The 14,981-nt window shown below is 46.9% G+C and overlaps 1 protein-coding gene across 1 annotated transcript in view; it reads right to left on the reverse strand.

Annotated features, from left to right (window-relative positions):
- Window positions 1-14,981, reverse strand: part of ZNF276 (zinc finger protein 276) — a 177,041-nt gene that overhangs the window by 22,452 nt on the left and 139,608 nt on the right. Inside the window, exon 10 of the mRNA XM_086945788.1 lies at window positions 13,084-13,183. Coding sequence (XP_086801914.1) covers window positions 13,084-13,183 — 100 coding nt within the window. The remainder of the gene's footprint in view (window positions 1-13,083; window positions 13,184-14,981) is intronic.

The raw sequence follows: 14,981 nt of genomic DNA on the forward strand, positions 1-14,981 counted from the left end.
TGCCTCCTGAAGTTTGCAACATCATTCTGGCAGCCAGGCGTCCCTCCACAAAGACGGTATACGCCTGCAGGTGGAACAGATTTGTGGCATGGTGCACAGCAAAGGCTGTGGATCCTCTCAATGCCCCTCTCTCTGCGATTCTTCTCTTCCTTCTTTCTCTTGCCCAGCAGGGCTCTGCTCTGGGCACTATCAAGGGCTATCTTTCGGCTCTTTCAGCCTTTCTGAGGCTGCCTGACCAACCTTCTTTGTTCAAGTCCCCTATAGTAAACAGATTTCTGAAAGGCATCACTCATACCTTTCCTCCTGTTCCTTTCGTGATGCCTCAGTGGGACTTGAACCTGGTTCTAACATTTCTGATGTGCGCTCCCTTTGAGCCACTTCATAACTGTCCACTTCGCCTTCTTTCTTTGAAGACTGCCTTCCTGGTAGCCATCACCTCTGCCAGGAGAGTGAGTGAGCTCCAGGCCCTCTCTTGTAAGCCTCCTTTCCTTTCAGTCCATCCGGACAAGGTTGTTTTGAGGACTAGGCCCTCCTTCTTGCCTAAGGTGGTCACGGCCTTCCACATGGGGCAGTCCATCACATTGCCCACCTTCTTTGCGCCTCCGCACCCCTCGAGAGAGGAGGAGAGGCTCCACCGTCTGGACCCAAAACGTGCGCTCTCGTTCCATCTGGATCGCACACGCCAGTTCCGGGTGGATGATCAACTCTTTGTTGGGTACGCGGGCGCTAAGAAAGGGAAAGCGGTGCACAAGAGGACCTTTTCTCGATGGATTATCATGTGCATCCAGGCGTGTTACTCCTTGGCTAAGAAGGAACCACCTGTTGGGCTGTGGGCTCATTCCACTCGAGCCACGGCCACTACAACTGCCTTGGGCCGAGGTGTGCCCTTGCAGGACATTTGCCAGGCTGCTACGTGGGCTTCGTTGCACACGTTTGCGAGGCACTACTGCCTGGACAGTCAAGTCCGGAGGGATGGCTACTTCGGCCGTTCCGTTCTCCAGGACTTTCTGGTGTGAATATTGGTTCGCAGACCCACCACCACGGGGATGGTATTGCTGGGGTATCTATTCTAAGGTAAGGAATCTATCACTAACGTGTCTCTTTCAGATGCACAAGTTACTACTTGTGTAACGATATATCTGTAAGAGACATTAGTTAGTGATAGATTCCTTACCGACCCGCCCATCCTCCCCGTTCTGCGAACCGATATCTAGGGTTAAGGTCATCCCCTTTCAGGGCCCTAGTTTCTTGGCACCAGTGTCGGTTTTTGTCATGGCTCTGCGCTTCTGGCGCGGAAAAGCTGTGGCTAAGAACTGACGTCAGCACGCGGAGGCGGCGTCTAAGTACTCTGACGACGTCATCACGGCGCCGACGACGGACGCGGAGCCGCAGACGACGCCTACCGACGCGCAAGGGTACTGCTACACAAAACTTTCCGGATCCAGTCTGACGCCTGGGGATATTCTAAGGTAAGGAATCTATCACTAACTAATGTCTCTTACAGATATATCGTTACACAAGTAGTAACTTGTGCATCTATACATAATAAATAGTTATAAATCATATGGAAACTAATAGGAGGAGGGTAGAACAGAGGCTCACCTTATTGAAAAAGATTACGGAGCACAGCTTGTCCTACTGCTGTATCCCCTTCAGCCATGGCACCCAGACAGTAGTGCTTCGTGAACGTGTGCCTGCTGGACCACGTGGCTGCTCTGCAAATCTGATGCAACGGGACACCGGCAAAGAGTGCAGTAGAGGACGCCATGGATCTGGTGGAATGGGCTCTTACTGCAGTCTGCAAAGGCTTGCCTGATTTGTGATGGCAGAAAGCAATAGCCGAAGCCACCCATCGGGCTATTGTAGTTTTGGTGACTGGACGTCCTCTGTGAAAGCGGCCATAGGCCACGAAGAGTTGATCCGATTTTCGGAACTGGGCTGTTTTGCTGATGTAGAACTTCAAGCACCGCCTAATATCTAAGGAATGCAAGCGTTGTTCCGCAGGAGACTGCGGGTTAGCAAAGAAAGACCTCAGAATAACAGGCTCATTAATAAGGAAGTCTGAAGGTACTTTAGGAAGAAAAGTAGGGTTAGTGCGTAGCAGCACAGAATCCGGCTTAAACTGAAGAAAAGGTGGTTTGATCGTGAATGCATGCATGTCACTCACTCGACGCGAAGACGTCAAAGCAAGAAGAAGCGCGACCTTCCAGGTGATGTACTTGAGGTCTGGTCTATGTATTGGTTCAAATGGTGCATTCATTAATTGTGCTAAGACAATGTTGAGGTGCCACTCAGGAGGAGGACGCCAAACTGGTGGAAATGTACGAAAGAGTCCCTTGAAAAATTGGCGTATTATCCTTGAGGAACATAGGGAGGCGGAGCCATCGTGGCGGAAGTGTGAAATTGCCGCCAGAAAAACTCTTAAAGTAGCATGAGACAATCCCGACTGAGCTCAGCGGGCGTGGCACGCAAGGGGTGCACCCCGGCGTCAGCACGCCAATGGCAGAAGCGTTTCCATTTTAACTTGTAAGTTTTTATAGTTGATGGAGCTCTGGCCTGAGCAAGGATGTCATGACACTCTTGAGGAATGGCTAGATGTGCAAATTCACAGTGCTCAGGTTCCAGGCTGATAAGCTCAGAGAAGAGGGGTCCGGATGGTAGACGAGGCCCCTGTCCATGGAAAGAAGATCCATCCGAGGATGAAGAAGGATGGGCTTGCATTGAGACAGGAGGAGCAGCTCCGAGAACCACGCCTGCCGTGGCCACCTGGGAGCAATGAGAAGGATGTGGCAGGGTTCTCTCCGTATCTTCCAAAGCACTCGCGGCACCAGAGGGATTGGAGGAAAGGCGTAAGCGAACAGATTCAACCAATTCATCAAAAGGGCATTGCCCTGTGACCCTTTGTGGGGATGCCAACTTGCGTAAGCTGGGCATTTGCGGTTCTCTGGAGTTGCGAAGAGGTCCAGTGCTGGGCGACCCCAGCGACGAAAGATCATATCGAGTGTCGGTTGATGTAGTTCCCACTCGTGGGTGGATGATCGGGATCTGCTTAGGGAATCTGCCAGGAGGTTGGACAACCCCGGAAGATGAACTGCAGTGATTGTGATTTGATGATTGATTGACCAGTCCCAAATCGCCTGTGCTAGGCGGGATAAAACCAGAGACTTCGTTCCGCCCTGCTTGTTTATGTAGTGCATGCAGGTTGTGTTGTCCGTCTGTATGAGGACAGACTCTCCTTGCAGCACGGGTTGAAACGATTTCAGGGCTAAAAAGATAGCCATGAGCTCTAATTTGTTGATGTGCCAGGCTTTCTGGTGCAGAGTCCATTTCCCTTTGACGGACAGGTCTTGGAGGTGCGCCCCCCAACCCTCCAGAGATGCGTCCGTAGTTAGTGTCAGATCTGGGGTGTTTAACAGGAAGGACATCCCTGCTGCAAGATGACGTGACTGTGCCCACCATTTGAGCGCTTTTCTCATGCGAATCGTGACAGAAATCTGATCGTTGAAGGAACCGGTGACTTGACGCCACTGTCCGTCCAGTTCTTCTTGAATAGGTCGTGCACGTAGTCTGCAATGAGGGATAAGAGCGATGCCCGGAGAAAGCCATCCCTAGAAAGGACTTCAACAGACGAACTGAAATGCACCTTTTTGACAGTAGAAGAAATACTAGGCGTAGAATCCTCTGTTGACGTTCCAGGGAGACAAACGCCTTTGCCAGCGTGGTGTCCAGCATGGCCCCTAGGAAATCCTTGCAAGTTGTTGGCTGCAATTGAGATTTTTCCAGGTTGATGGACAGACCCAAGGAACGAAATACCGTCTGACAAATGGAGGTATGGTGCAGCAGTTGTGAGCGGGACTGTGATTTCAGGAGGCAGTCGTCGAGATATGGGAATATCTGGATACCTTGGAGGCGAAGAAAAGCCATGACCGGAGCCAAAATCTTGGTAAAGACTTGGGGGCGGACCGGAGGCCAAATGGAAGGACCTTGAACTGGAAATGCAGGTGCCCCACCTCTAATTGCAGGAACTTCCGATGACCTGGGAGTATTAGGACATGGAAGTAGGCGTCTCGGAGGTCGATGGTTGTCATGAAATCTCCGACCAAGAGTAAACGCAAGATTTCTGTAAGCGTTAGCATACGGAAGGATTGATCCTTGAGATATTGATTGAGCGCTCTTAAGTCCAATATGGGTCTCCATTCTCCGTTTTTCTTGACAATTAGGAAAAATCGGGAATAAAACCCTTTCCCTCTCTGAGACTTTGGCACTACTTCTACCGCACCCTTCTGAATCAGAAGGCGAACTTGATGAAATAGTTCCTTGAGGTGCGGAGGTGGCAGTCCGGAAGGTGGCGTCGGAGGAGGTACTTCGACAAATTCCAATGCATGGCCTTTTCCCACAATGTCGAGTACCCAACGGTCTGTTGTAATGGAGGACCATTGAGAACCAAACAGAGAGATTCGACCTCCAATTCTCAGATTGAAAGGCAAGTCATTGACGTGTGTTGGAAGGTCCCCTGTAAGTGGACTTTCCTCGATAGTTTTTGGCAGGCTGCTGACGAGAAGACTTGTCGGTTTCCGGAGAAACGTTGGTTGCCTTGGTTATAGGACCGATATTGACTGTTTCCTCCTCGAAAAGTGGAGGTAGTGCCTCGTCATCGAGCACCCCGAAAGGGCTGTTTCTTAAATTGAAGGGTACCTAAGGCACGTGCGGTGTCAGTGCCTTTCTTTATGGATTGCAACGCTTCGTCAATGTGCGCTCCAAAAAGTAATACGCCGTCATATGGCATATCAAGAATTTTTGTTTGAACTTCCTGCCGAAAAGAAGTCAAGCGTAGCCAACCTTGCCAACGTAAGACGGCCGCTCCAGCGAGTTGTAGAAAACCAGTGCAGGCCACATCCACTGCACAATCAATTAGACCTTCGGAAGTTCTCTCTCCTTCTTGCAGAAGCTGCTGCGCTTCCGCCTTGGAAGCATCCGGAAGTACCGCCACATAGGCGGACATTTCTGCCCAAACTTGACGGTCATAGCGACCTAAAATGGCCATAGCGTTAGCCACTCGTACAGTTGTAGAGGACTTGGAGGAAAACTTACGTCCTATTGCATCAAGGCGTCGGCCCTCCCGGTCTGGAGGAGCGGTGATAGTAGATGCTGGATTTCTCGATCCTCTCTGAGCTGCCTGCGTAACGACAGAATCAGGCTTAGGCAGGCCCGTAAGGCATGCCAGAGATCCCACCGGCGCCTTATATTTCTTTTCCAATCTTGGCAATTGTGCTGGTAAAGAGTTTGGGGTCTTCATGAGTTTTACCCCTTCGGCCCAGATGAAGTCTATAATCGGGACAGTGTGAATCTGTTTGAACGGTTGGTTCTTAAAGTCATAAAGGAAGCAATCTTCCTCTCTCTGGACTCGTGGTAACTTGAATCGTTGTGCCGCCCTGTCCATTAGTTGGTGGAAGCTTGCAATATCCACTGGAGGAGAATCCCTGGCGTCCCCTGAGATGGGGATGGTGTCTGTGCACGATAGTCATCCCACTCCGCCATCTGATCATCATCACCATCCACATCCGAAACTTCTCCATCCTCACGCTCTGGAGGGTTCTCATAGTCATCATCAGGATAAAGAGTTACCTGAACTGATGTGCTTCTATGAATGATAACAGGCGGTGTTGGTTGCGAAGGAGCAGTTGACGGCTCCGTAATTGGGTTCAAACCCGATGGGACAGTAGACACTTGTGGGGATGGCGGGAATCGCCGATTGTAATCATCCAACATGCTTTGGAGGCTTGAAATCATTGATAAGGGCAACATCGCAGCTGGCATTTGAGACTGAACTTGATGATGTTGGCCATACTGTTCTTCTTCATGGTGGTCACTCCTTGACCCTAAGGGAGATTCTTCAGTCGTCTTCTTCCAAAGTAGAGTGATGAAGGTCCAGAGTTTCGTTTCAAAGTTTCAGTCAGGATAATCTAAAGTCCTAGTGACTCATCTCCTACCTATATACTGATCTTAGGGGCTGGATTACCTGCTAGGTCCCTCCTATGCGTGGGACCAGTGAAGGGGGCGGTTACACCCCTTTCCCTTTGTCCAGTTTCGCGCCAGAGCTGGGGCAGGGAAGCCCCAGCACCGGTTTGAGCCGGAATATAAAGTGCCAATTACTGAAGTCTTGGCACTTTATATTCAAGTCTGAAAGACTTTGAGCCTGGCCGCCAGACTCCTGATCCGAGTCCGTAGCAAACAAAGGTGAGGGTGGAAGAGTCATTCCCCCTTCTGTAAAAGTTCCGAAATGGTCTGATTTGCTGGAAGACAGCGGTAACAAAGGCAGTGAGGCAAATGAAGAAGCTGACATTGAAACTGCATCTTGCGACCTTGCCGACACCAATCTATCCGTCGTTTTCTTCGAGGGAGCTGTCATCGAAATCGTCGTCGACGAGGACATTGTCGACAGAGACGTCAGCAGTGGAGCCGTCGACGGAACCTTCATGGACGTAGTTGTCGACGGAACCGTCAGTTTTAACTTTTTCGTCGACGGAGCAGTCATCGACGGAGCAGTCGTCGACGGGACAGAGGAAGAAGACACTCTCGTCGACGGGACACTCGTCGTCGAAGGCGTCGACAAAACCAAACATCTTCAAGCCTTTCGTCGACGATGATCGGACTGTCGACAACTGAAGTTTCTTCGTCGACGAGGACGAAATTGGAATAATTGAAGACAGTCTTGGAGCTGAGAATAACCCTCATCGACGACGTCGACGCAGGGGCTGACGACGATCCAGAGGCAAGCGTCGTCGTGACTGTCGTCGTCGATTTTGATCCAGAGACAGCCATTCACGTCGACGGAGTTGTAGCCACCGTCGTCGACGGAAAATCAGTTTTCTTCAGAGAAAAACTGGAAGTAGAAGCAGAAGGAGCCTGAGAGCCAGGTCTCGTGGGCCCAGAAGTGGTAGGAAAAGGTGAAGACACAGGCATTCTCTTCTTTTTCAAAAATGGAGAAGGCACCTCCTGCACACTACCACGCTTTGAAGCTGCTTTTGAATGGCCTGAAATGAGACTTTCAGCATCAGAAAGTACATTGTCCTTATCCTTCAGCCTCTGAAGCCAGAGTAGTAAACGGCCTTCTCTATCTTTAAGAGTCTTTGTGGAGAAAGTTCTACAGAACTTACAGCTTCCCACCTCATGGTCAGGGTAAAGGCAGTAAATACACTTACTGTGTGGGTCCTCATGAAACAGTCCGCTTTCCACAGGATGAACAGGCTCTGAAAAGATACTTCTTACTAGTAGACATTGTATAGAACAGGAAAAACCTGAAGAGAATAGGAAACTGAGCAGAGCTCAGGGAGACTCCCTTACACACGACGTGCGGTAGAAAATCTGAGGTGTTGAGCTCTGAGGAGAAGGTTCTAGAGGGCTGCTGTCGCCTGATTGGCTGCAGTTTGGACCAACATAATGACAAGGATAGGCTGCATTAGGTCTTTTCCATTCCCATGCATTCCTATGTAGAATTTTGGGTAGGCAACCTATGCCTCTTCTTTGACATATTTCAGGTTTTTTCTTCTAATTATATATGGTTATATATGCTTATATATATATATTTAGTATATTATTGCTATTTTATTTACCGTGGGACTCCCACTCCGACGACGGGGAATATTCAAGCATGTAAATCTATGAAAGACACCCCAATACTGGAGAATCATTGTTTCCGTTCAAAGAGGCCTGATAGACCCCATTTATGTGATGTAGAGCAAACCAGCCACAGCATTAAACATCAAGGTCACCTGTCCCCATCATCCAGCTCCTGGGGACCAAAAGTTCTGATGGCTTACCTCACCTCTGGATATAGGCGAATTCAGTGGCACCACCCATGTCTCGTCTATTGCCATACTCCACCATGCATTGATGTGTACCACTGGCTTTGGGGATGTGCAGAGAAATTATACAGACATGCCTTTCAGTGGGTGTTTGCCTCTTTGGAGAGAAGGCCGATTCAGAGCTTGTAGGCATCAGATCATCTTATGTGTGGCAATTCTTTCTGCACCCCCCACCGGCAGCGGCCACAGTGGTTATCAATGCCATCACTCTCAGTTTTGGTGGTCCTCTCGATGCATTGGAAATCAGAGGCCTTAATACAATTGATCCTAATAAAGCTGGACTAGCATCGCAGGGTGTGGTACTCTGATCTGTTTCGACTGTCCCTTGGCCTTCCAGTTCCTTTTCCATTTGGGGCAGATCTCTCACAGTAGGCGGGGAATGTGCTGAGTCTGCAACTCCAAAGCCTTCATACTGAGACAGACAGTCCTTGTTCATTTGATCTGTATAGTTATTTTGGAAGTAGGTCCTGTCTTGTCTTTTGGTGCACCAAGGCAGATGTTAACCATTTCTTATATGATGTGTTGCCCTTTGCTAGAGCTGCCAAAGCTCTGCCGCAGGCACTGTTAGGAGCTATTTGTTGCTTTTGTTAAAGCCTCCTTTTATCATACATTTTTTGTAGGGGTTTCCCATTCTCCCTTTGTTATGTCTGAGTGGGACCATAACTTGGTGCTCTCTTAATTGATGTGTTTGCACTCTTGTCGTGTGTGGCTGCTTGTCTTGTTGACTGTGGACCTAATTCACAAAAGGCCTCCACACTCATGGCGGAGGCCCAGCAGTTCTGGGGGAGTCTCTGCACTCTTGTCATGGTGAGCTTGTAGGCATCAGATCATCTTATGTGTGGCAATTCTTTCTGCACTCCCCACCGGCAGCGGCCACAGTGGTTATCAATGCCATCACTCTCAGTTTTGGTGGTCCTCTCGATGCATTGGAAATCAGAGGCCTTAATACAATTGATCCTAATAAAGCTGGACTAGCATCGCAGGGTGTGGTACTCTGATCTGTTTCGACTGTCCCTTGGCCTTCCAGTTCCTTTTCCATTTGGGGCAGATCTCTCACAGTAGGCGGGGAATGTGCTGAGTCTGCAACTCCAAAGCCTTCATACTGAGACAGACAGTCCTTGTTCCTTTGATCTGTATAGTTATTTTGGAAGTAGGTCCTGTCTTGTCTTTTGGTGCACCAAGGCAGATGTTAACCATTTCTTATATGATGTGTTGCCCTTTGCTAGAGCTGCCAAAGCTCTGCCGCAGGCACTGTTAGGAGCTATTTGTTGCTTTTGTTAAAGCCTCCTTTTATCATACATTTTTTGTAGGGGTTTCCCATTCTCCCTTTGTTATGGCTGAGTGGGACCATACCTTGGTGCTCTCTTTATTAATGTGTTTGCACTCTTGTCGTGTGTGGCTGCTTGTCTTGTTGACTGTGGACCTAATTCACAAAAGGCCTCCACACTCATGGCGGAGGCCCAGCAGTTCTGGGGGAGTCTCTGCACTCTTGTCATGGTGGACTCCACTCTTGGCAGAATTTCCGCAATGAGAATTCTCACTGCGGAAATTCCACCCCAAGTGCAGAGACTCACCCAAAACTGTGGGGCCTCAGCCACAAGTGCAGAATCCCTTTTGAATCAGGCCTTGTGTTCTTAAATACCAACACCTCGGGTCAACAGGTTAGCGAGTTGCAGGCTTTGTCTGTCTGACGTCCTTTTACCACACTTTTTCCAGACAAACTGGACCTTCGGACTAAGGCTTCTTTACTGCCGAAAGTAGTTACACTGTTTCACCTGCGTCAGTGCATCACTCTACCAACGTTCTACCCGCCTCCTAATCCCACCAAAGAGGAGGGGACACTGCACTGTCTGTATTCTTTAAGGAGCCTCAGTTTTTACAATGACAAGACCCGTGCACAGTGGATGAACTATTCTTTGGAGGTTTTTGTTCCATGAAAACAAAGGCAATTCAGAAATAGGCCATTTATGACTAGATTGTGCAGTACATCAAAATCTGCTATACTATGGCCATAAAGTAGCTTCCTAAGAACATCAGAGCATGCTCAAACAGGGCAAAGAGTGCTTCTTCAGTATTGTCCGAGGGTGTTCCTATCCTGGATACCTGTCAGGTTGCAACTTGGGCTTCAGTCCATACCTTTACCAGTCATTATTGTCTCTGATTTTTAAGTCTGGTGCGGCGGCCATTTTGCTAGATCTGTTTTGCAGGATGTCCTGGTTGAACCTTTTGCTCAGACCCATAAATGTAACGGCACTGTTTGGATATGGTTAAAGAGGTTAGGAGTCTGCAGGAAGAAGTATCCATCAGAAGAACATGTTCTGATGGGCACTTCTAACTGCAGATTCCTCACCTTTAAAATATCCCCAGGCCCCAAGACTGGATCCGGAGAATTCTTCAGCAATGCTACTGTGTGCCAATAGGTTGCACCATGTGTCTATGTGATGACTTCGTAAAGCCCTGGAGTGAGAGAGTAGAGTCACATAAAAGTGCCACCTCTGCACGTCAACGTCAGATCTTTTCTTTCTGTGCCCTTCAATGTGTATTAAGAGCCCCACTCCCAACTTTGTAATTTTTCCAACAACTCCCAAAACTCTTTTCACAGTGTACAACAATGTCCCGACCAAAAACAGAAGGCAAAACTCTACCACTTCAAACATATGTAGAGTTCCTGGTAGAAACACAGATGCTGTTTCTGCTCCAAGTTGCATGATTAGTTACAGTGCCAATCTAGAGGCAGCTCCTGTGAAAAATCCAAATCCTGGTCAAACTCTTCTGGTAAGTCGAAGTCTACACAAGTGTAAGAAATCTAGTGAGAAAGTACAGATCAGCCCCCTGCCTCCTGGCTCCAAACCAATCACCCAGTTGGTCCCGGTGGACCTTGTATTCCCCGGGTCATCTGTGATGCCAAAGCAAACAACTGCCTTTAAAGAGGCCTTACTGCAGATCTTTGGTGCACTTCTGGTTCCCTCTGGTTAGGGTGACTAGAATTGTAAAGCAAAAAAACAGGACATTTCACAAAAATAGAAGGAAGACTATAATTTTACGTCAAGTGAGCGTGCAGAATGACAGCGCTCCTCAGCAGAGAATTACAAAACAGGCAGTAAGAACATACATAAGATTCAATTATTTAAACCCAGCAGCTTGCCTTTAAATTACTTTCTTGGAACAACTGCTAACTATCTCTGCTTTGTAAAACATAAAAATACACCTCCCCCCGTTTTTAGTTTACCCTCTCCTAAAACCGGGACATGAGCTAAATTTATCAAAATCTGCCCGGACAGCAGGTGAAAAACGGGGACTGTCCTGGCAAATCCGGGACGCCTGGTCACCCTACCAAAGAAAACTCCCATATCTCTGCTTCGATGCCGGTACCAGCATAATATTCATACCATTGTTGCTTCTGATTCAGACCTAGTGCAAGAAGCGTCCTATGTTCCCTCAAGACACTAATAATGAGAAAGAGGACAGGTTCACCTGCGCTTATTATACTGAGGATTCATTTTATTTGCACTTAGAAAATGCCAGTGGACTATACACATCTCTTAAAACAGAGCAAGATTTGTCAGCTTGGCCACTAATGGAAAACATTGCTTTGATTGCAGTGGTGGTTTGGAGGGCAAAGAAAGCACTTTAATTGTAGTTGCCCACTTTAGATGTGAGTGAAATTATTAAATCAGGGCGAGCTTCATCTGAGTCCTTCTTGCCATATAAAAAGGCCTTTCTCAATGCCCTACTGGCTACCAGTCAGTTGGCCTGTGGCTAGGCGACAGACTGGCCCCCAGTGAACTGGGCTTCCTAACAAGACACTGACACTGGAGTTATCACACATTATTCAAGAGTCATGCATGAATGTGTCAGTCCAACCCTCTGTCATCAGCCACTGCTACTGGAGCCCTGGGCCCCCTGTCTTCAGTTAACCCATCATAAGGCTGTGCATTGCAAATGTTGGTTGAAGAGCCTTGCCTGCAGAAGGCCCTGCACTCACTTCCCTGCCTCTATCCTACCACCTCAGTGCATAGCCTTCAAAGGTGCACAGAAGGGGGTGGGCACAAGGGCTTTGCTTATGGTCCGACACTTATTAAAGAGTTTGGATTTGTTTGATTTGTTAAGCAGAACACTCAAGTTAGAAGTCACTCAAGAGTCATGAAGCTCACTAATCACAAGTGATTTGAGAGTCAAACTCAGAATGGCAGTCAATTCCATGTTCAAAATCGCATTCTGTGTGACTCTCAAATCTATTGTGACTCAAGAGCTACATGCCGGTTTTGCTAGTTTTTCATAGCGTAGCACATGAGTTTTCCATGTCCCTGCGTACCCCTTTATACTCTTCTTAGTTCAGATAGCTCCAAGGGTTGCCCCAGGGCTATACAAACATGTTTTCCAAGGTGTGAAACTGTTGCATCCCAGCTTACTTAAGAGACTCAAGATGAGCAGAAAAAAATAATTTTAGAGACCTTATCCAGCCAATCTTATTTCTTGAAAAAATCTAAACGTGATTGACAGGAATCATGAGCCATGACTCGCTTTAAAAGGACAGAAATACGTGTTAAATCGTATGCATAATTTGGATGATATATGAAATCTCTCCTGTGATGAATGGAAAAAAAACGGAATTAAATTACTTTTGTAATCAGAATATAAGGACTGGTGCATTTACATAGACTTCGATATATAAAAGACTACTGACAAGGTAACTGGTGATTAGAGGTTTGAGTGCCAGGAATTATTCTCCGATAACCACCTGAATTGATGCACCTGCTGGCATGTCAACGGCTTAGCTTTGTGAAAGTATTAATTTTATTTTGCCCTGAGTAACACCTTCATAAATAACTGGTTCTGCAGGCAAACTACCATAAAACTGGTTTCTTGGTCTCTGTCCCTCTAAAAAAAAAAAAACAACACTACAACACACCTTTTTCACAGATGTTTGGATGAAACTGTGCCTTAAAGTGGCAGTTAATCCACACGATCTCTTGAATACCTGTGATGAAAAACTTTTTTTTAAATCCAGTGCTTTGGTTCTAACACTACTATCCTCTTCTTCTGCATTGCTTATTGCCGTATTATATGGACTTGTGAGATAACCTGCTCTTTCTTAACTTTTTAATCGAAATGCTATATTTTATTTACCAGATGGTCCTTAATATGCTCACTTTCAGTTCTGGCTTAACAGTTTAATTATGAAGAATATGCACAGACCTTAATAGCACATACTTACTGGAGGGGCTTTGCACCCGAATGGCGCATCTGGTGGACTGAAAGGTGCTTGCGTTGTTTGAATGTCTGTCCACATTGATCACAGATATAATTCCTTTCCTCTGTAAATAAGATGAAGAAAACATATTAATGTCACAGGGAGTGAAATGCATAGAAGGGGCCATTAACAATTGATTGTCAAGAAAGGAGAATATATTTCTGATTGATACCTCAACGTGCAGATTCTTCGCCTGTTGAATATCCCAAGGTTGCACGAAATGAAAATAGCAATCGCACTCCGTTGTGTACGCTGTGTTTTAATTGTGAAATTCCTGCTGTCTTAATAGTTAGGGTGCCAGTGGGTATTACCTCCTGATCCTGAGGTGTGTTGTGTCAATGTAGGGAAGAAGTTCTTCCTTTTTTTTTTTTTTAATGCTGGGCCGCGTCCTTCGTTCTAGTCGGCTCATTAACGGTACGTTACAGTCCATTTTACACACATTGGATTTTTAATTACCACGCTTCCTTTCCATTAAAATCGGTTACGTGGTCACAGTTCGAAAATCACTTTTTTTCTACGCTTATTTCATTCACTGTAAGCATGTTCACTCACGTTTGGATATATTTTTTACGCTCACCTTATTCCGATACCGGTTTGTCGTACACACTCCGCTGGGAGTTTATCACCACTTTGAACAATTACTCCATGAGGAATCTTTTACTATCACCAAGCAAGGCTGTAGAACCACAACTCTAGATCCTCACAAATGTTTATATATGCATTTGATGATATCCTGGTCTTGGATTGTTACAAGGAGTGGTATTCTCTTTTTATTTTAGATACACCCCCTGAGGAAGGGGATGGCCCGAAATGCATCTGGGTTTGTTGTGAAAATGAAGTGCAGATGTTCGCACTGAGTAATGTGAAGCTAACATTATAATTTATATAATATGAAGAAGCCAATGAAAAGGTAAATATTATTAAATAACACATTTGGCAAACATTTTGATCTAAGGATTTATTATTATCAACACACGGAGTGCCGGAAGGGTGAGATTTTCCGCGCTGGAGAACATCTTCCCTACATGAATATCCCAAGGTGTCATGTTGGATCCCAAAACTGTTCATGGCCCTGTACATTCGTAGGGGGTGCTGGCTCCACCTCGCCACTGAAGGCAGTGCCTGCATGACATCACTGGAAGCGCATAGCGCCCACCTTCGAGCACCAATGACAGTTCCATTTTTTCACATCGCTCAATGCTGATCCGGAGCTGCTCATTGTGATTTTTTTCATGTTTCCAGTGTGTTTGTGAGCTACAATTTAAAAGTTCACTGCAGTGCCTATGAAAATGACCACACAAACATTCTCAGGCTTTAAACCCTGTTACACTTACAATGGACAAATGTTCTTTTCATGCCCCTTTGATGCGTGTCTGTGGTGCTGGAGGTCGAAGCATGACTCAAGGTTGTGTGACAAATGCAGCTCCATGCATCAAAAAGCCATAAAAAACATGTGAGGCCAAACTTTTTAAGGCCTGGAACAACAGTTGGATCAGCGCTGGTTAAGGTCTCATTCCTCTCCCTCATCCAAAGAAAAAAGAGGAAGCACAGGTAAATGAAGAAACACGACAACAGCTCCCCTCAGCACTGATCAGAGGTGAAAGGTAGGTTACCTCGACGCACTTCACTTCCTGCGGGGACTTCCTTGGAGCTGAAGCTCCTGGACATCACTCTACACATTGAGTTATCTCTGTTGTTACTGCCAACTCTGGTGCCCGCCACGGATTCCATCCCAGGCGTTTGGGCTGTTGTTCCCATAAATGACACTGATGCCACCTTACCAAGAATTTCTGGCCCCAGGAGCCTGGCCAACTGAATTCCTCAGTGGCATGACAGCACTATTCAGGCAGGTTATTTTTTCC

Source organism: Lissotriton vulgaris, chromosome 12 (genome assembly GCF_964263255.1).
Source record: "Lissotriton vulgaris chromosome 12, aLisVul1.2, whole genome shotgun sequence".
Lineage (NCBI taxonomy): Eukaryota > Metazoa > Chordata > Amphibia > Caudata > Salamandridae > Lissotriton > Lissotriton vulgaris.